At 41.9% G+C, this 22,521-nt stretch overlaps 1 protein-coding gene across 2 annotated transcripts in view; it reads left to right on the forward strand.

Annotated features, from left to right (window-relative positions):
• The window catches only part of SH2D4B (SH2 domain containing 4B), a 70,325-nt gene that overhangs the window by 39,545 nt on the left and 8,259 nt on the right, over positions 1–22,521 (forward strand). For both annotated transcript variants that reach the window (XM_087963954.1, XM_087963955.1), the window contains 2 exons: positions 4,351–4,561; positions 9,772–9,899. In XM_087963954.1, coding sequence (XP_087820080.1) covers positions 4,351–4,561; positions 9,772–9,899 — 339 coding nt within the window. The remainder of the gene's footprint in view (positions 1–4,350; positions 4,562–9,771; positions 9,900–22,521) is intronic.

A 22,521-nucleotide genomic window follows, 5' to 3' on the forward strand; every position in this document is an offset into this window, starting at 1 on the left:
GAAAAGGTTTACTTTTCTCCCTGGACTGTTTATAACTTCATAAATATCTCTACTGCTGTTCCACCACAACCAATTTGTTTCTTCTAAACAATTATGCAGACAAACAGAAATAAAATTCTCATCATCCTTATATTCTTGTTTTCAAAAGTTCTTTCTGCTGCGACAACCTTTTTTTCCCCAGGAGTTCAAAGTCACATGCTTAGTGTCCTCTCCTTCTCTCATGTGGGGCAAGTAGAAAATGGATGGAAAACCAACCAAGGAAATTTCCTTGACAGTGAGAACAATTAATCAGTGGAAGGGCTTACCTTCAGAAGTTGTGGATGGTCCATCACTGGAGGTTTTCAAAGAAGAGATTGGACAGCCATTTGTCTGGGATGGAGTGAGTAATGCTTGAGCAGGAGATTGGACTAAAAGATCTCCAGGGTCCCTTCCATCTCTCTTATTCTGTTTAAGATAATTAGCTCAAAGTTTTCTAGTGAGCTTCCATAGCTAAGGATGCATCTCCTCAATGCTGCTGATACTTTTAATTCCACCTTACTTATCAGTGAGGTGATACTGATGCTGGGATCACAAAAGGCCGAGGTTTGCATTTAGGCAATGTGTTCTGAACATGGAAGGGCAAAATAGTCTCTCTCTCTCTCTCTCTCTCTCTCTCTCTCTCTCTCTCTCTCTCTGTGTGTGTGTGTGTGTAAAATTAAAGCCAGCTCACCTCTTCATTACAGTCAGTCCTTAAATAGATACTATGGTGTATTAATTCAGGTGCTGGACTGAAAGACTATGTCTCTCAAGCCAGATTACCTCATAAGGTTTTGTGAGAAATTAGGAGGTTGGGAATCCTACTCATCTTGAAAATTCTTGAAAATTCAAGAAAATTCCTAACAGTCAGCATCTGGTTAGAGTTAGATAAGAGTGAATAACATTCCAGGAGGATTGGACTTGGAGTTCATGTGTGGCTACATAGTTGTTTCTAAGCTGTTTCTCCTTTTCACTCCATCCCAGGTTCTGCCATTTCTTCTCCTGCAGCTACACAGGATTAGACTGACTTTTGATAACTCTGGTTACTCCTTACTCCTATTCTACTTCCTAGCTATGTGTCTTTGCTTCCCATGAGATCAATGAACAGTGTCACTGTTGAATCTCCAACATTTCTATGGAGTACAGAAATGCGCTGCAGCTGGAAACATTCCTTCTTCATCTGGAATCTCCTTTGTGCTCACTGGAAATGTTCACATGAAAGTGTATGTATGAGAGCGGGAGGGGGAGAGGGAGGGGAAGAGAGAGAGGGAGGGGAGAAGGAGAAGAAAGCGAAGGAAAGGAGAAGAAGAGGGTTTTTTAATCTGCTTACGAGACTCATATCTGAATGGAACTCATTGGGTACTTTTGATCCAGTCAGTTCTTCTCCATCCAATCCACTTCTCAAAGCAGGCCAAAGAAGAATTAGAGAAGACACCCAAGTAAGTTGCTTTGAGCTCTCAGATGAAAGATGGAGCTATCAATGTGAATGCTCATCAATGCAGACACAATTGTTTTGGGCATAATCAATTTTAGCCATGATCTGCTTAAGTTTTCATTGGCAACCTCATATTTTCTCAAGAGTCAGGTTTTGTTTTATGGCTGAAGACAATCATATGATGCAATATTTGCAGCAAAATACAGTTTGAATCCAAATTATTAGTTGCAAGTGCAACTCATCCCCAATTAGCTACAGACCAAGGACTATTAACAAGCAAGCAGCTGGAGGAAATGATAAAAAAAGGAAATGCATTTTAAAGGACCTCTTTATGATATGTTTCCCTGTGACTTGCAGCTCTTCAAAACAGTAAATGGAACCATAACATATGAACATCTTCTAATCTATCCCAAATGATGCCATTTTTCTCAAATTCAGCCCCAAGAGCAGGAATTCATTGATGTCTTTATTTTAAAAATTGCAGTTGGATATCACATCAATACAGTTCATAAAATTTGCTGTTAAACAGAATTAGAGCAATAAAATGTTTATGCGCTTTTTAAATGCAGTGCTTCATTTTGGACATGAAGAGCCAAAAATGAAGGAGAAAGAGTTTATTTAATTCTTATTTTCTGGAAATTTGGAGAAGTTTAGGATGAGTGTCTCAAAGGTCCATTTTTCAAGAGGCAACTGGACTTTCTGGTATTTCTTTGAAGACATTTCACTTTTCATCCAAGAAGTTTCTTCAGCTCTCTTGATGAGAAATGAAACATGATAAAGTCTCTTCTTAGATGAGAAGTGAAACATCTCCAAGAAAAAACCAGAAAGTCCAGTTGCCTCTTGAAAAAACACCTTTGGGACAACCATGACCTGGATGAAGGAGAATCTCCATAGACATATGATGAGTAATAGTTCTTCTGCCAAGAAAAACATTTGAACTCACAATTCCTCATCAGATATTAGGGTGTGGGCATCATCCACACTGCTTGCAGAAAGATCTGGAATAAAGGTGATCCATCCTGAAAGAAGAGATCTGAGTTTATAAAAGAAAAGATATAGTTCAAAGAAAGAAAGAAAGAAAGAGAAAGGAAGGAAGGAAGAAGAAAGGAAAGAAGGGAGGAAGGAAGAGAAAGAGATTCTGTAAAGCATTTTTACTTTATTTTGCAATTGGTGCTCTCATCGATTAACTTCCCTTTACAATCCTAGATTACAAACCATCAACTCTGTGGGGAGGTCTTTGCAATAGAGCTCGAAATTAGCTATTTTTGAACAAATTCAAAATCGTTGGCCTTTGTCCCTTGAGACTGACTCTTTAGCTCCATTTGGAGTGGCCTCAGCTCCATCTTTATCTAATGCCTGACTCAGTGGCTTTCTGAGTTTGATCTTACTTTGGGGAAACATTACTTCCTGGACAAATCTTAATATGGTAGCTCAGTGTACAGAAAAATAAAAATGAAGTTTTGAGTCATATTATTGCAATTTTATTGGTGATCATATATCACCCGTTTGTTCCCAGCATCCAAGATGCTTCTGATTTTCCAACTCTACTAAGCTACCAAGCCTGGGCAAGGACAGTTATCACTACTACCAAATGAGTTTCTGCATATTTATTGATTTGTTTGCATCCTACTCAAGGCGGCCAACATATCCAACACACTTTCCTCCTCCTATTTCCCCCACAACAACAACAACATTGTGAGGTGGGTTGGGCTGAGGGGGAATGCATGGCTCAGGGTCACCCGGTTGGCTTTCATTCCTAAAACAGAACTAGAACTCACAATCTTTTGGTGATTAATCCAAAGTCACCCAGCTGGCTTTCATGGTTATGGTGGAACTTGAATTCACAGACTCCTGCTTTCTAGCCTGGTGCCCTAACCACTAGACCAAAGTGGTTTTCTTGTGTAGATGTCATATCATATGTAGATGTGAACCCTTTGAAATAGTCTAGGCAAGAAACCAAAGTAACAAGTACCAACACTACCTTTATTGTAAGCTTATAGTAACAACATCATACAAGTTTTAAAACAGTTCTATCCCTCCTTGCCTTTAATTTCCAGAGAACTCATTAGAGACACTTCCCTTTTTCCAGAGAACTCATTAGAGACACTTCCCTTTCTGTGGGCTGAGATACCTCTTGTCTTTTCTGCGGGTCTGAAGATCTCCATAACTTTAAAAATGGTCCCGTTCTAACGTGGTCTAAAGAGTGAAGTGGACAAACTCAGTGTCTTTTAAGCAGGCTCCACTTGAGGTTGTTCTTCCTCAGCTGCCTTCTGGATCCTAAGGGTTTACTCTTGAGCATCTACCTTCCAGAGCACAAGTGGGTAATGTCATGGCGTAATAGTATGTGAGAATGACCTTGGAAGATGGGGGGGGGGAGAGATTCTGCCTATAGAACAGTCAGATAAGGGGGAGGAGAACCCAAAGATGCACAACACATAGAGAAAGACACTCCGAAAGGATCCTCCTCTAACTTATCAAGCTACAAAAAGAGATGGTGAGAGGTTTATACTTTCAGGCTGGTAAAATTCTTTTAATGTAACCTTAGTTGAATTAGCTGATCCATTCTGTTCTTATTTTTTGGTCTGGTCTGCTCGGGAATGTGACATGTGACTTCACCTTTTTCAGAAAAGCTCCAGAAATCCAGACTTACTTCCTCATTGCCATTCTCCACCTCAGCTTCTTCTCCATTATGTGAAGGTGTGTTAGCCTTTTTTTCCCCACCCGGAAGGCCAAGACATCTCTCATCCGATGGGTGCCTGGCCTGTGGCGTCTCCTCCTCCTCCTTTTGCATCCCAAGGTTCTTCTCACAGACCATTATGGTAGATAATGCAAAGGAAAAGCAAAGCATGGGAGACATTTATGATTCTTTCTTTCTTTCCTTCTTGTCGACCTGCCTGCAGTACGTCGTTCCAAGGTGGCAGATGAAGAAAGGAGCCACAAGGCTCGCCAAGCTCGCGATGAGTATCGGAGGCACTCCTTACGGGCCATCCGTAAAGGAAAAGTGGCTGATCTAAGTAACCTGTTCCAGGCAACTGGTTTGAATATCAAACAAGAAACCAAGTTGGCCCATTCTTGCACCATCCCATCCTTGAATGCAGCGACACCAATCAGGTTGGTTTGTATTCCCATAGAGAAAAGTAGGATTCAGAACTGATTTCCCTATTATATTAAACAAGGTCATCTTGAAGTTTTCCAATAAAAGGAGATTTCGGCTGAATAGTAAGAGAACCGTCCAGAAAGTAAGAGTTCAAAAGCTGAACAATCAGGACGATCCTCTTTATTGACTGGTTTCGATTCAGGCTGGATAGTCAAAATCAGGAATGGATGCATGGAGTGAGAGGTTAAAAAATGGAATATCACCATACTTCATGATTGTGATCCTCACAGGTATAGAGGATCCCCAACTAAACCTACTCCAGGAAGCTGGGGATTCTGCAGAACTAATCGGAAGGTTGCTTGCAGAAGTAGAAGAGGAGAGTTGGTCAATGGGTCAATGGACTTCAACTGTTAAATTTCAATGGACAGATGAACTTAATACCATATTTACTTGCATATTGTTGGATAGATCTGTGGGGAGAGATACTCGATTGTTGTTCAGTTACAAAGTCATGTCTGGCTCTTTGAGACCCCATGGATCATAGCAGGCCTGGTCCTGCTGTCCACGACTGTTTCCTGAGTTCGCCCAAGTTCATGTTCATTGCGTTGGTTTATAGAGTTATAGACAACGAGAGCCTGGTGCTGGACAGCCAGTAGCATGGACAGTGAAGAACAGAACAGAACACAACAGAACAGAATATGGAGTAGAATAGAATCGAATTTAGAAAATAAAGACTAGACTAGACTAGACCTGGAAGGGACCTTGGAGGTTTTCTAGTCCAGCAGGAGAACCTATACCATTTCAGACAAGTGACTGTCCAATCTCTTCTTAAAAACCTTCAGTGATGGAGCCCCACGATTTCTGAAGACAAGTTGTTCACTGTTTAATTGTCCTCACTGTCAGGAAATTTCTGGTTCTAGGTTGCTTCTCTCTTTGATTAGTTTCCAACTATTGGTTCTTGTCCTGCCCTCTGATGTTTGGAGAATAATTTGACCCCCTCTTCTTTGTGGCAGCCCCTCAAATACAGGAATATTGGAATACTGCTATCATGTCACCTCTCATTCTTCTTTTCTTTAGACTAGCCAGACCCCAATTCTGCAGCCGTTCTTCATATGTTCAATCATCTTAGTTGTTCTTCTCTGAACTTTTTCCAAAGAAAGATGAAAGAAGGCAATGGTGGGGGGGGGGGGGGGGAATCCACAAGTTTACCTGTGTTTAAGAATGGGTAGGACACAGTTAGTTTTGACAGGAGATTTAAAGGAAGAAGAGATGGCCCCATAATCAACTTCTGTGATGGTCACTTCAAGAAGCCAAGCTGCTGTGTTATGAATCAGGAAGCTGAGGAAGAAAGAGATGGCCCATCCATCTATTTCCAGTCTGCTTCCCTTCTGGATGCATTGATTCAAATGTTGATTCTGTCTACTTTCATCAATAGTTTAGATCTTATTTCAAAATAGGCACGTTGCTGCAAGCGTATGCACATGTCAGCCAAGAAATGGCACAGGATAAAAGGGCCTTCAGATGGAAGGGAAGGACACTTAAGGTTGTTTTGTGAATTTTCAAAAGGCTCCCTATTAGGACGGAAAGGCAAAAAAGATAGATGGGGCATTTGAAACATAACCCTTAAGTATAAAGAAGAAGGCAGTGTCGACCCTCTTCCATTGTCTGGTCAGGAAACCCAACCTGGATTTGAGTTTGAGTTGAGCTAGACCTGAAGAATGGTTTGGTTTGAAAGGTTGCTAACTTATTGGATTGTTGTTGGTTTTTTTTAAATTCCCATGAAATAGATTTGCACAAGAAGGTCATAAGGAAAGAATAACTTCAATAGATTAATTGCCTGCAGGTGAGGCATGCTGCGGGCCCCATCAGCCAAGGTATTCTGATTGACAGAGTCCAGGAAAAGAGCCTTCTCTATCATGGCTCCTGGCCTTTGGAACATTTGCTCCCTGGAGTAAGATCAGCTCCAACTCTCCTGATCTTCCACAAGACGTTAAAAAACCTGACTCTGTCTGTTAGCTTGGAGTTCCAATGGAGGGGCTTCAGACTGGGATTGGTTGATTAACCAGTGGAATGGCTTGCCTCCAAAAGTTGTGAATACCCCAACACTGGAAGTTATTCTATTCTATTCTATTCTATTCTATTCTATTCTATTCTATTCTATTCTATTCTATTCTATTCTATTCTATTCTATTCTATTCTATTCCATTCCATTCCATTCCATTCCATTCCATTCCATTCCATTCCATTCCATTCCATTCCATTCCATTCTATTCTATTCTATTCTATTCTATTCTATTCTATTCTATTCTATTCTAAACAGATCCCATCTCTCCCTTTCTCATCCTACTCCCTCCCTCCACATCTTATAATTGGGGCTGGATCCTTACAATATTTTATTTAGATCTTCTAAGTTTGTATGTTTTTTTTTTTTAAAAATTAAAATTGTAAGTCACTAAGTTACCCTGTGGTAAGATGGGTGGCCAATAAATTTGACAAACAAGTGAGCACATACATAAAGGTAAAGGTTCATCTCGCACCTACGTGCTAGTCATTTCCAGCTCTAGGGGGTGGTGCTCATCTCCATTTCTAAGCTGAAGAGCCAGCACCATCCGAAGACATCTCCATGGTCATGTGGCCGGCATGATTAAACGCCTTCAAAGGCACACTGTTCCCTTCCCACCAAAGGGGTCCCTATTTTCCTACTTGCATTTTTATGTGCTTTCGAACTGCTAGGTTGGCAGAAGCTGGGACAAGTAATGGGAGCTCATTCTGTTATGCAGTGCAAGGGATTTGATCCACCAAACTGCCAACCTTTCTGATCAACCAGCTCAGCATCTTAGCCACTGAGCCACCGTGTCCCTATGAGCACATACATACATACATACATACATACATACATACATTCATTCATACATGCATGCATGCATGCATACATACATATTCTGTGAGATCTTTGGTGCTCTTTGAGTTTGGTTGTTCCAAGCTTAGAGAATGCAAAGGACTCCACAGTTCAACCTTGAGCTCCCAATATTCACTTTTGTTGGCAGATTAACTTTCTGCAGAATTGAATGGTGCATCTACTGTCCCACCCGACAGCCAGGTCACCAGCTGTCTTCAAGGTATTTTCCTAATCTCATCCAAAGAGCTTTTGCTCCTGGTGACCACAATATTAACTGCGGCAATGCATTCTCACCTGTCAGTTTTCTCTTGTCTCTTTCAATACTTATTAACTCGGATGTGTGATTTAGAGAGTGTTACTGTTTCCCTGTAACTCAGTCTCTCCACACTGTCCTTAATTTTAAATATCTCTTAGCTCCCTCCAGATGGCTTCTTTTCAAATTGAAACATCTCAAGTGCCTGGGGACATAGATAGTCCCAATGATACTATTAGTATGTGCTGGACTTCTCTCTCTCTCAAACAGAACAAGGGTTTTCTGATCAGCGTTTCTTAGTGGATTGCATCCATGAGTGCAGAATCGAAGTCTTTGATCCATTGGTTTTCCTCAATTGTAGTGGACAGAGTTCTCACCAAGAAGTCTTCTCTTGCCTTTCATATTCATCACCTCTCTTTCGCATTCCTACTTCATGTAAAGGAGAATATCTGTAGCTCAGGGACACAGTGGCTCAGTGGCTAAGACGCTGAGCTTGTCGATCAGAAAGGTCGGCAGTTCGGCAGTTCGAATCCCTAGCGCTGCATAATGGAGTGAGCTCCCATTCCTTGTCCCAGCTTCTGCCAACCTAGCAGTTCAAAAGCATGTAAAAATGCAAGTAGAAAAATAGGGACCCCTTTGGTGGGAAGGGAACAGTGTTCCATGCACCTTCAGCATTTAGTCCTGCTGGCCACATGACCACAGAGATGTCTTCAAACAGCGCTGGCTCTTCGGGTTTGGAACGGAGATGAGCACCGATGCCCCATAGAGCTGGAAGCGACTAGCACAGATATGTGAGGGGAACCTTTACCTTATCTGTAGCTCAGTGTTGAACATTAGGCTCCTTTGGTGCTCTGTGAGCTTTTTTTTTAAAGGGGTGGAGACAAACCAATATTTTCTAAGACACATTTTTACCGTTTTTTCCCCCCTCCTATGTAGTCAGTTCTCCTGATTTTCAAGAGTGGAAAATATGCATCAGATGGAGGAAACTTTTTCAGTTGCTTCTCCTGAGCTTCCATGCACCCTATGATTTTATTAATTAGTCCTAGGATTATGAAGAAGCCAGTGGAAAAAATGCTTCTCTATTGCTGAGGTTTTTAATGCAGAGCTACTGGAAGTTAGAGCAGGTCTCTCTCCCTTTCATTGAGATTTGGTTTTAGTGTCACGATTCACAATTGTCACCATTTGCTCTTATAAAACAAGTAGGGAGTACCTCTTTGTAGGAACTTTGCAGGAACTTTCTTTCTCCAGTAGGAGAAATAAATAATTAAATAAATAAATAGGGAGGGAGGGAGGGAGGAAAGAAGGAAGGAAGGAAGGAAGGAAGGAAGGAAGGAAGGAAGGAAGAAAGGAAGGAAGGAAGGAAGGAAGGAAGGAAGGAAGGAAGGGGGAAGGAGGGAGGGCTGGAGGGAGTGAGGAAGACAAGAAGGATGGAAGGAAGGAAGGATGGAGGGAGGGAGGGAAGGAAGGAGGAAAGAAGGAAGGAGGGAAGGAAAGAAGGAAGGACAGAGGGAAGAAGAGAGAGAAAAGAGAAAGCTGTATTATATTTTATGAACTGTAAGCTGCCCCAGAATCATTGACTGAGTTGGGCAATCATAGAAATTGAACAAACAAATAAAGTTGCAGAAATGCTACCTACTGCTCTTTGAAAGAGGTTTCCTTCCAGATGCTGTTGCTTTTTATAATTTTCCTATCACCTATTGGGTCCTTATGTCACTATGAATCCATCTTTGAACAGCCTCCTTCCCAAGTGCCACTCAGCCCTTGTGTTTCAAAAGCCCCGGGGATGAGAAGAATAGCGAAATTGACTGATTCAAATTGCTGAAAAGGCTTTCTCCAGGTGACCTTGCTACTCCTGGCTCACTTTGGGTGTAGATTTAATACCCAATTATGCCTTCACTTTGCTTACAGAAGGTGGGAAATATTATTGTCACCTTCTGTGAACAGAACGACAAATGGCTCGGCTACCTTCTTTTTTCAAGTCCCTCTTATTTGGTAACTACAATGCGGTTTTCTTTCTGATACAGCTCCTCCCTGCATGGCCTTAACCTCTATTTCTTTTTAATTTAACACAGCAAAGCATGGCAATGGCCCCAGAGGCCTTTGTCCAGAGAAGTCGTAATTCAGTGGTTCAAAGAGGAAGAGATTCCACGGCGGGCCGGCTTGGAAAGAAACTCCAACGCCATCGCTCCTTGGTTCCATGGTAAAAAAATAATAATAATAATCTTTATTAGCATTCTGAAGTTTGAAGGTCCTTCACCCATCTGCTTTCTGGGTGACGGTGAATTTCTAGACATACTTTTTCCCTGAAAGGTTGATGGCTTTGAAATGTGTCCAGCATAAGTTTATAAGCAGAACTGCCTTTTTTATTTTGTATTTCCTTTTTTAAAAGATAAAATGAAACTGATATATCTCCAAAGGCAGGGGTGGGATTCTACCGGTTCGGACTAGTTCAGGTGAACCTCTTTTCCGATGATCAGCTGCCTCCAAACCGGTTTGCTGTGGGCCCGCCTGCCTGCCCTCCTCTGCTCTTTCCTGTCCTTTATTTCCTGTTTTTAGAGCCTCAGCTGTTTTATTCATAGGGGCCGCAGATGAACAGCTGAAAATGGGTTTCTTAAAATGCGGGTTGCACACACGAAGCACGCGCTCAACGAACCGGTTGTTATACTGGTTGAATTGCACCCCTGTCCAAAGGGCATACCCCAGCTTCACACACACAATATTTATTAGTTGGAGTAACCTATTGGCTGATGGTGACTAATGTAGTGACCCAGAGATGAAGATGCTCGCCTCCCACTCAGAAGGTTGAGAGTTCGATCCTAGGCAGTGGCAGTTGTTCCTCTATCAGGGCGCAAAGAGAAAATATTTGCTGTGAACTCTGTGTAGGTGTCAGGAAGGGCATCTGGTCAGTAAATACTCAGCTCCATTCACTCACCCTGACTGAATGGGATTACTATTTTTTCAGAAAGTGATCAAATAACTTTATTCCCCAGGTGGTTTACAATATGAAACAATAAACTGCAGTTTATAAATACAGTAGCATGTATTTTTTAAGATAAAAGTTGGCTCTGAGAAAGAAAACTAAATAACATATATTCACAGTGGCACAGAATCACCAGACTTCATTTGACTAAAAGGAGACAAAGGGGTTCACAATACTTTGAAAAATGAAAACAAAAAAGCAACCCTGACCCTTTTAGGTATTTAAACACTCTTAAAAGCTTTTTCCAAGTAACAATTCTGTTCATAATCTGCATCTCACCAGAGCAGAACTAGAGAATTTGTGGTGGCTGTTTTTAATACCAGGCACTTAAAAATAAATGACTTGGAGCAAATGTAATTGCATAGAAGGCGGGTGGGAGGAAAGAGCACGAGGAAGGGAAAGGTCTTGGAGAGGAACGGACCACATCTGATCAAAAGTTTAATGTGTGAAAGAGGGGAGGATATTCTGAATTAGAACATCTTTTCTGATAGACATCAATTTCTGGAACAGAGAGCTTCAAGCTTAATCTACAGAGTACAAACAAGCAACAAGTGATAAATTAATAAATTAATCATTGTTCTGTTATTCTGACAATAGCCCTATATCAAGTAGGTTTATTTGTTTTCCAAAATAGAAATTTTTCTAATGAATAGAAATTGTCAACAGGTACAAATGGAATAGAATAAGACTGCATAGCATGCTTGGAACAATTCTGGAACAATTCTGGAAGGACCATCAAAGTGGGAAGGAGAGAACTTTCTGGAAGGTCTCATTCGGCTTTGCTTTTCCAGGGTCAGCTAAGCTTGTTGAAAGGCCACAATAGCTGGTCAGTTAGGACCAACTTTGAAAGTTCAGTACACAGTCATTGTCTACCTTGTTGTGTGGCAGTCGGATATCTTCCAGTAATGCTAAATTTTTTGGGAAGTTCATAATCTAGTTCATAACACTAGAGAGCCAGCTTGGTCTAGGGGTTAAGGCACCAGGCTAGAAAGTGGGAGATCGTGAGTTCAAGTCCTGCCTTAGCCATGAAAATCTGTTGGGTGACTTTGGGCCAATCACCAGTAGGTGATGAGTTCTAGTCCCTCCTTAGCTATGAAAGCCAGCTGGCTTTGGGCCAGTCACCCTCTCTCAGCCCAGTTCACCTCACAGGGTTGTTGGTGTGGGTAAAATAGACAGAATCAGAGGTGGTATTCAGCAGGTTCTAACTGGTTCTGGAGAACTGGTAGCGGAAATTTTGAGTAGTTCGGAGAACCAGCAAATCCCACCTCTGACTGAATCTGCCCCCCTCTATTCTCCGCCTCCCATTGAGCCCAAGCTGATCAGCTGAGTCTTCTTTTGTTGCTCTGCACAGGAGAAAGCAGGTTAGTGGGGTGGGGAGGGAATGGAGATTTTGCAGTAACCTTCCCCTGGACTGGGGAGGCAATGGAGATTTTAAAATATCCTTCCCCTGCCACCCCCACCAAGCCACCCCACCCCCACCAAGGCATGCCCACAGAACCGGTAGTAAAAAAATAATAATCCCACCACTGGACAGAAGGTGTGTTGATATGTTTGCTGCTTTGAGTTCTTTGTATATATAAAAATGGTGGGATACAGATAGAAAGAAAGAAAGAAAGAAAGAAAGAAAGAAAGAAAGAAAGAAAGAAAGAAAGAAAGAAAGAAAGAAAGAAAGAAAGAAAGAAAGAAAGAAAGAAAGAAAGAAATCTTTCTGCAAATGACTATGGCCACTTTCAAGATTCCATCTTCAATAATATAAAAAAAAGCAATTTCCTAGATTGATTTCCCCTTCTCTTTATTCACAAATACTTTCATTCTTCAAACAGCGTGTTGCTTTACTCTAATTCTGAATAATTGTTTAAGTGTGTTCATCTTTCTGAATGGACTGTTATTCTAGAGCTGTTGTAGTTGATTAAAGGGGAACCAAGACATTATCAGCCAACTTGATAAATGTTTCAGAGCTGCAGTCTCCCAAAGGAAGCAAGCAGAATATCCAAGCAAGGTAACATGAGCAGTGACATATGGCAAGGAGAAAGGAAGGGAAATATATATAAAATATCAGCATTGCTATTATGGTGAAATGAGAGACCCAGAGTCCTGAATTATTCATACCGATGATCTAATTGCTGATGTGAAAATAGGTTTTGCTAGCCTCCTACAATACGCCAAACATCTCTGGTTTGTGTTTAACTCAGACTCAGGTGTTTATGTACTACGAAGACCAAGGATGAAGTTGCTTTTTAGTGATTCAAAAAGGAAAAGAAAAGAATGATGGTGCTAAGTTAGATGTAAAGAGGGGTTGGCATCCACTTGTTCAAAGGTTTATGAATGAAAGCATATTGTTGGCATTGGGTCCCATTCACTGACTTCAAGATGAGTTTCCAGTTCAGTGTAAGCTTTTTGTCTAACATTGTGTTTAAAGCAATGAGGAGCAGCATGGCAGCCCAGTGGAGAAGACACTTGCCTCCCACCTGGAAGATTGAGAGTTCAATCCTAGGTAGCAGCAGATGTTTCTCTTCAATAAAGGAAAATATTTGTAGCTCAGGGTTGAAATGAGGAGTCCTTGGTGCTCTCTGAGCTTGTTCATTTTCTTGCAAATGTTTCCTTATCCTAACTGGGTAACATCACCAGTGGTAGCAAATGTTTCATTAGCCTAACCTAGTTAGGGTAATGAAATGTTTGCAAGAAAACAAGCAAGCTCAAAGGGCACCAAGGACCCCTCAGATGTTTCTCTCCTCAGGAACAAAGAAAAAAAAAAGTCTGCTGTGAACTTCATGTAGCTATCAGGAAGGGCATCTGGCCAGTAAACATTCTGTTCCATCCAGTCACCCCGACCTTACCCACTGATTAATTGTTCTCACTGTCAGGACATTTATCCTGAGTTCCAGGTTGCTTCTCTCCTTGATTAGTTTCCATCCCTTGCTTCTTGTCCTGCCTTCAGGTGCTTTGGAACAGCGGTCGGCAACCGGTGGGCTGTGAGAAAATTTTGGTGGGCCACAGCATGCTGAGGTGGGGAGGCGGGGCAACCCTGCAGTCTCCCGTGTCATGGCTGCTGCCTCCTGCCTCAGCGCATCGAGGAGGCTGAGCACCAGCGGGAAGAGTGCAGACCTCCTGGGCCACAGGAAGCAGCTGCCCTCAGGTGAAGATGTTGCGAGGGGGAGGCTCAACCCACCTCTTCCTCCTCGCCAGAAGCGCTCACACGTTCAGTGGGAAGGAGGCAGTTTGTCAGGGGCCAGAGAGGCGGTGAGCACTTTGCGTGTGAGTGCTTCTGTCGAGGAGGAAGAGAAGCTTTGGGTATGTGTGTGTGTGTGTGTGTGTCAAGCCTCCCCCTGGCAACATCTTCCCTCGAGGGCATCGCTGGCAGCCACTCAACCTCCTCGATGCACGGAGGAAAGAAACAGGAGGTGACACCAATTCAGAGGATCCTTTCCCCTTACCCCCACCCCCTTGCAGGCCAGGCCTATGCATCTGTGTCAGTTTCCTTGTCCCTCTCAGTGCTCTGCTCTGCTGCCCCCCCCACCCCCCACGGCCCCAGCTGTCACTGCCCGGGGAAAGCACAGGAAAAGCGAGCAGAAACAGAGCTCTTGCTGGAGCGAAAGAGCTCAGATTGAGGAAGGCACAGGCAAGAGAAGACGGAAGCTGCCGCCTTTGAAAAGCGCTGCTTTCTGTTGCCTGTGCCTTCCAATATCTGCTCTTTTGCCCTAGCGAGAGCTGTTTTTGATCACTTTCTTTTCCTGGGGGGGGGGGACAGCAGAGACATCAGGGCTTCTCTCCCCCCTCAGCAAGCCAGGCCTGGAGGAACGCGAAGAATTGCAGGCGAGCGCTGGTGTGTTGGACATGCCAACACATGTTTCCAGCATGCTCTCCTCTGTCCCGAAGTAGGATTGAGTAGTGGGAAGGAAGCAGGGAGAAGGGTAGGAGGGAAGGAGAAGCCCGGCTGGCTTTCCTTTGGCATGGGAAGTGGGGAGACCAAATGCACAGACCAAAAGACTGCCGAGGAAGACGGGCTCCTAATAACCAGCCTGTTTGTGCAGGCGAGAGCTCAAGCTTTTCTGGGCTCGACATCCCCCTTTTGGCCTCCACACAGGGAGGGATCCTTCTCTGCTTTGAAGCAGTGGGAGAAACCTGGAGCTCAGCTTCGGGAGTCCTCTTCTTATGTGGAGGCCAAAGGGTGTGTGTGTGTGTTGCTTGGTTATTAGGAGCCTGTCTTTGTCGGAAGTTCCAGCCAGGCCCTCCTTCCCTCCCCCAACTCCAGGCAGCCACACCTGGCAAAGGAGGGAGAGGTTACCTCTGACTTGGGGGAGATATGAGGTGACTCTGCTTTTCTTCCATTTGAGGGGGAGCCAGTTCCTCCCTATCCAGATCTTCCCAGCCTCCAGGCACCAGGTGGCTTCTTAAATCCTCCCTCTTCCCACCCCCCCCAAAGGATGAGAGAGGTCCCTCCTTTCCCTTCACTCTGTTCCACAATTATGATTAAGCATTTACAATTTTGTTATAATTAAATAAGCGTGTATGTGTGTGTGTGTGTGTGTGTGTGTGTGTGTGAATTTAAAACAGAAATGGCTGTGAGAGCCTGACACACAGACGAACACAATACACAAGCCTGATGATGGCGGATGAGATTCTGCCGAAATGTTGCTACAACTTTAAATGCACAACTATAATGACGTGGGAAAATACCCGAAGAAAGCTGAATACCATACATCTAAGTACCCATGAAAACTTAAGAAAACATACATACATACATACATACATACATACATACATACATGCATACATATATATATATATATACATATATATAAATCAATTCAATTCAAATACTGGTTCGGTGAACTAGATGCAAATTTAACATCCAGTTCACCCAAACCAGTCCAAACCAGTAGAATTCCACCCCTGGTTTTAGCCTCCAATCCCCTAATCATCCTCGTTGCTTTTCTCTGCACTCTTTCTAGAGTCTCAACATATTTTTTATATTGTGGCAACCAAAATTGGATGCAGTGTTTCAAGTGTGGCCTTACCAAGGCATAATAAAGCGGTATTAACATTTCACGTTATCTTGATTCTATCCCTAGAACTGTGTTGGCTTTTTTGATGGCTGCAGCACAAATCTAGCATTACATATGTTAACTTCATCCTCCAATGTTGGTGTTCATTTCATGGTTTTTGTTTCTCATTTGATTTAATTGGAATTAATATGAACAAAATAGCAAAATGCTGACCCCACAGGCAACTTCCTTACAAACGGCCTCCCTTTTGACCCACCCCGTGGCTGCACAAATTACAGGGAATACTTTATTGATTCTGCCTCCAAGCAGCAGCCACTTAAACTGTCAGTCTGAAATCTTCCTTGGCAGTAGTGAAATTTCTGAGGTTCCTCAAAGCAACATTACGCTCATGATCTGCCCTTGTTGGATTTGCTTGCACTTATAGAATCATCCGAAGGAAATACATGTGATTATGCTGCACTATAAGGAAGAGTCAGACAGCAAAACTATTGCCTTTCAGGAAACAGTGGGAAGCTGAACTTAACTGACTGATATTCCAGTGGGGAAGAAACAGGATAACATTGGAAAAGAGAAAGGCTCAAATAATAGCATAGAAAAACAACAAGGATGATTAGGGGCCTGGAGGCTAAAATATATGAAGAACAGTTGCAAGAATAGGCTATGGCTAATCTAGTGAGAAGAAGGACTATGGGGGAACATGATAGCAATGTTCCAATATTTGAGGGGCTGCCACAAAGAAGTGGGGGTTCAACTTATTTTCCAGAGCACCTGAAGATAGTACATGAAACAATGGATGGAAACTTATCAAGGAGAGAAGCAACCTGGAACTGTGCACCCCAAATATTCCTGATCATTTGAAAAAAAATGCTTCTTTTTGAAAGTAAGTTGATTGAACTCTGCTTTACAGTACCTTGGTTTCTTCATGTCTAACTTAGCGGTGATATTTTCCATTCTCTCCATGTTCCCCAATACTCAGGCTGGGTTTTCTTCTCCATACTTCTGGAATAAGCAGCTATTTTCAAATTAGCACAAGTACCTAGTTAAACACAGCAGATGGGAAGCTGTGAATGGTAAGGGATGGAGTCAGCAACTGAGTACCTCATCAATGGCAGTAATATGATATCTTGTCTTTTATCAAGCTGCCCAATTAACCTTTAGACAATTCAATACCCACACAGCATGCCAATCTTTTTGCTCTTCCATCACTAAATAATTGAAGTTATGTCAAGAAAATGTATCATTGAGTACACTGATGTCAACCAAAACAAAAAACAAAAAAACTCTGTTGACAGTAAACTCAGAGGAGAGGGGAAACAAGGTCAATTAAATCAATATTATCCCTTCTTTTAATTATTGGTGTTGGCATGTCCAATAGATGAATTAATTCACACAGTGTGTCTGTAACACAGATAATTTGCTAATGTAAGATATTTTCATAGTTTCCTGAAATCATAGGATGGTTGGAAGATATCTTGGTATCTCATCTAATCTGTTGTCTTTCTCTCTACAAAATCCACTACCTGAAATCTTGATGGATCAAACAAATCCATGAAAAGATCTAACAAGAGAAGTTAAAATGACTTGGAAATGCAATCAAACTTTCTTCCCATGAAGAAAATCAGAACTTTCTCTAATAAATATAGAATGCATTTTCTTCTACTTATCTGAGTGGTGTTGGGACAAAAAAGAGAGAAGAAAGGAAGGAGAAAAAGAGAGATAAACAGACAAAGATAGAAATATGGCTAAAGACCATAGTGATTCTTTACTGCTCCATATATAAAATAATTTTTATTTCAACATTCTTGACAGGGTAGCATTTCCGCTCTAGAAGATATAGCAAAGGAGGTTCTGTATCAAACATTGTTCTGTTTTCTGTCCTCCACAATAAAGAACTTTTTGGGACATTTATAAGGTAGATAGTTGCCATAGAATCCTAGTTACTCCATCAAAGATAATGACCACGTTCTACTTAGTAACTGAAGAAAGAATAAGCTTTAAGCATTTATTAAAGATGGACCCATCTATTTTTTTTTAAAGAACATGACTTTTCCTGATTTTTCTACCAGTTAAATTGGTTTATTCCAAGGGAGGCAAATTGAAGCAAAACCTTGAATAGACTTTGGATTTAAAAGCCCTCTTACTAATTCAAAATTGCAAGATTTACTTAGAACTCAAGAAACTTTGAATACCCTTGAATGAAAAACAAATAAAAATAAAGCACAGGAATGTTTTTTTTTTTAACTTCCTTAAACTTTTGCTAAGGAAAACAGTCCATCACAAAACAATCTGTTTTGTTGAATTAATCTACTGTGATGGAACAGTCAGGCAGCCAGAAGTGGGAAAAGATGCTGGTGCTGAGATGTATTTTTTTACCCTACTTCAATATATCCCTCAGGATCTGAAAAAAAAAAAATATTGCTCTCAGTGGGATTTTCTTTGGTGAAACTCTTCATAGTTTTTGAGTGTTAAAGCTAGACTTTTGTAAACATTTTGTTTCCTGGCTGAGAAAAATTGCACTTGAAATGCTCGGAAGAGTTTGCTAATCAGGAAAAAAAGTTAGAAGTGCAGAAATGATTGAAAAGCATATTTTTATATTTGTTTTTATATATGAATTATTTTCCTTATTTTTAATGCAGTTGGATCCTTGAGAATTCTTTAAGATAATAATGGAATAATAGAGTTGGACCCTTCTAGGTCATATAGTCCAACCTACCGCCCAAGCGGGAGATCCCACACCATTTCTGACAAGTGGCAGTCCAGTCTCTTCTTGAAAACCTCCAGTGATGAAACTTCCACAACTTCTGAAGACAACTTCTGTTCCATTGGTTGATTGTTCTGACTCTTTATTTCTCTTTATTTCTAGGTTGAATCTCTCCTTGATCACTTTCCATTCATTGTTCCTTGTCTGGCCTTTAGGTGCTTTGGAAAACAGATAGAACATAATAGTTTTGCATTGTTATTGCCTTTTTGATCTTCCTTTCTGAAAATTTTAATCATCGTTTTAAGTGCTAAAAGTGTTTTGGCTTTATTGATAAACAATTACTTTAGACAAAAGTCCATCTTAAACTTTATAACATGTTTAAAGTGGGGGAGAAAGACGACTGCAAAAGAAAGAAATGTCTTATGCAGACAGATCGCCAATAATCACCCTACTCATAAAATTCTGTGAGGACTTTGCAGAACAGCTGTATTTGTTGTATCTTTTTCATTCAGACCTTTTGACATTAGAATAGTAAATCTATTGCTTAAGGAAGTGCCAGTGCCTTCCGTAGGGTTTTCAGATTTTATCCAAAGGCAGCAATCTATTTATCTCGATACAGATCTGGTGGATCTCACAGTTCCTTGACTAGATTTTCACAGTATCGCACTAGAGATCTGTCACAATCATAGATTTAAAACACTGTTGAAATAATCAGATCCTACTAGGAATTCCCCCAAATGTTCCCCAAATGCATTATTGTATACCATGTTTCCCTGAAAATATGACCTACCCTGAAAATAAGCCTGTTTATGTGTATGCCTAAAATAAGCCTTCCCCCAAAAGTAAGTAAGTGAAGGGGGTGGGCGTGGCCAGCATAGGAGTTGGCAGATGCAAACAGACCGATGGTGTCTGGCAGCAGCCGCAGCCTGTGCAGCACTGGGGAGTTGAATACCATTGGGTTGGTGGCAGAGGTGGTAGATTCAGCAGGTTCTGACCAGTTCTGGAGAACCAGTAGCGGAAATTTTGAGTAGTTCGGAGAACCAGCAAATCCTACCTCTGACTGGAGATTTTACAGTATCCTTCCCCTGCCATGCCCACCATGCCATGCCGCAAAGAGCTGGTAGTAAAAAAAATTGAATCCCAAAACCGGTCGGTAGATGCCAAACACGTACTTTGCGGAGTCACAGAGGCTTTCGACTCACCTCCTGCAATCCTGCACTCCTGATGCACACCAATCTGCTGTGCTGCAAAAAGCAGCTGTGCTTCAAAAGCAGGACATAGTTTAGTAGGGGAGCCCAGGAGGGTTGGTGGGCCCAACAACAGAGTGTTGGAGATAACCGGTTTGGTCTTCACTTCTCATCGGTGCTACTGGCTTGGCAGAACCGGGCCAAACTGGTAGAATACCACCACTGTTGAATACCTGTGCAAGCAGCAGAGGCAGAAGCATGGGAGGAGGCAGGCGATCTGGACACATCCTGCGGGCTGCAGGAAAGCTAAGCGGTGGTGGATTGGAGTGTCGGGTGGCTGTGGGAGGCTCGTCTTTGGATGGCAAGACCAGCAGCAGACAGAGGTAGAGGTGCAGGTGGGAGGCAGGTGATCCAGATGTGCAGGCCATGGGAAAGCTGAGCAGTGGTGGGCCAGAGTGTTGGCTGGGTGCAGGAGGCTCGTCTTTCTATCGCTTGGCTTGCCTGTAGCCTGTGTGGTGCCTTGGGATTGCCTGCCTTCCACTCTATGCCTTCTGCTCTGCACAGTCCCAGAGTGCGCCGACTTAGGGACCACCGGGCTGCAGCTGCTGCCAGATACTGTCGGTCCCTGCACGCTTGTCGGCTCTTGTGTGTGCGACAGGAGGCAGGGCGCCCAGCTGGGCTGATCACCCTGAAATTATGTTTCTCTGAAAATAAGCCCTAGTGCTTATTTATTTTGGTGCCCCCCCCAAAAAGACCAGGTCTTATTTTCAGGGAAACATATCTATCGGGAAGCTGCTTTGGAGAAACTCAGTGTGTTTTTCTTGGATTTTTGGGACTGACACACAATCTATTTTAATCCCACCCACCAGGGTGGTGTGTATCCTGGATCTCATTCATTTTTCTCTCCCTGATGCACAACATCGGTAAAACAAATTCTCTGATGAGCGGGTGCATATGTGTCATTGACAAAAGCAAATGCTGTGTCTTTGCTCCCAATGTATGAGCATCTAAAATAAGCGGGAATAAAACGCCCGTTCTTTTTTCTTCTTCTCCCCTTTCCACTGCCAACTAATTAACTGGAACAAAGGCTTTGTCGGCTTCACATGAAGTGTAATAGAGGGGGCATCCCAAATTACATATTTTTCTTTACAAGTGTTCATAATATGGAACACACAATGAACCACATGCTTTAGGTTAATAACTAGTTTCACACTTTGAAAAGAGCTGTGAAATAAAAATCAACATTGTTCTCTTCGCCTATGTATCATTTTTTCTCTCTCTCTCCCTCTCTTTCTCTCTCTCTCTTTCTGTATCTCTCTCTTGCTCTCCATCTTTCTCTATCTTCTTTTCTTTATCTCCCTAACTTTCTTCTATTTTTCTTGCTCTCTGTCCCTTCTCTTTCTCTCTCTCTCCTTTCCTCCCTCTCTTTCTTTCTACATCTCCCTCCTGCTCTCCTTCCCTTTATGTTGCCTTCTCTTTCTTTCTCTATCCCCCTCTCTTCTATTTCTCTCTCTCTCCCTTCTCTCTATTTCTCTCTTCCTCTCTCCTCCTCTCTTCTTCCTACCTCCTCTCTCCCTCGCCCTCTCTCGTCCTTTCTCCTTCACTTTCTCTCTTTCTATATTTTCTTCTTGCTCTCCATCTCTTTCTCTCTGTCCTTCTCTTTCTCTATCTCCCACTTCTCTTCTTTCTCTCTCCCTCTCTCTCCCTCTCTCTCTGTCTTTGTCTCCCTCTCCTTCTCTCTCACACACTTTCATAACTTCTGAAAAAATTCCCCAAATTTTATTACAGAAACAGAATATTTTACTAATCTCTTTTGAAGTAATGATACAGCTATTAGTTGCAAATAGGTTTTTATGCACTGGACTCTGCTACACCTTATATATGAAGATTGCTTGCTAGATGGAATCAATTTATTATAATTACTGCGCACCTCTCTTGCTGAAAGTTCCTATTTTTAAATGTTTATAATTAGATTGCACTTGTTGCAGTTGGTAGTGCTAGAATGCTTGTAGTTTGGCACTTCTCGGGCAGATCTGTGGAATTTTACACTAGTTTCCAGCTGATTCCCCCCCCCCCCCATGTTGAGTGTGTATGTGTGCCTGTCTGTCTGTCGTCTGTCTATCTATCTATCTATCTATCTATCTATCTATCTATCTATCTATCTATCTATCTATCATCTACCATCTATCTATCACTAAGGAGGGACTGTCCTAAAAGCAATCTTTAATTGAAGAGAAGATTGACAGCCAGGCCAGGAACAAAGGACCTCTATATGAAACTGAATACAGACATTGATTGAAATGATGAAATCTAATTCATCAAGAAAACCAACCATAGGTTGGAAGAGAGTAATTGCCATAAAACACTTAAAGCTAATTTGGAAAAGGGTGAACTAAATAATTTAAAGAGACAGAAGCAAAGGCTGACAGTGACAGAAGGTAGGTGAGCAGAAGAAAATGCAATTAATAAAACAGGCGGGCAGCAAAACTGAACAGGCACAGAAGTGGGTGGAGAAGAAAATTGGGAGAACCATCAGGATACAGATGAGGGAGAAAACCATGTTGGTTTCATGGATATTTATCACGAGTCATTACATTTTTCATGGTTCTACTTTTTTACTTCCGTTTACAAGCCTTTTAGTTTTTCCTCCTTCGTATTATTGTAAGCAGTCTAGGGTAGCCCCACAATGACATAGGCAACAAATAAATGTAACAACAATAAATACCCACACACATAGATACACATACAACACTTTCCCATAATATGGATAGTTTTGTACTGAAATATCAATAACATGCAATATTCTTCAGGACAAGCTTTATATCTACATTTTTCTATACAAAACCCAGACAATTGGGACACAATCTGGACAGTATTGCAGGGAAAGTTTGCTTAAAAGTGGAAAACAATTTTCTCCAGCATTTAAAATGTGTTGAGTCTGGCAAAAT

This window comes from Notechis scutatus, chromosome 4 (genome assembly GCF_049901735.1).
Source record: "Notechis scutatus isolate UNSWTSFEM ecotype Mainland chromosome 4, rNotScu1.2, whole genome shotgun sequence".
In the NCBI taxonomy this organism is placed as follows: domain Eukaryota; kingdom Metazoa; phylum Chordata; class Lepidosauria; order Squamata; family Elapidae; genus Notechis; species Notechis scutatus.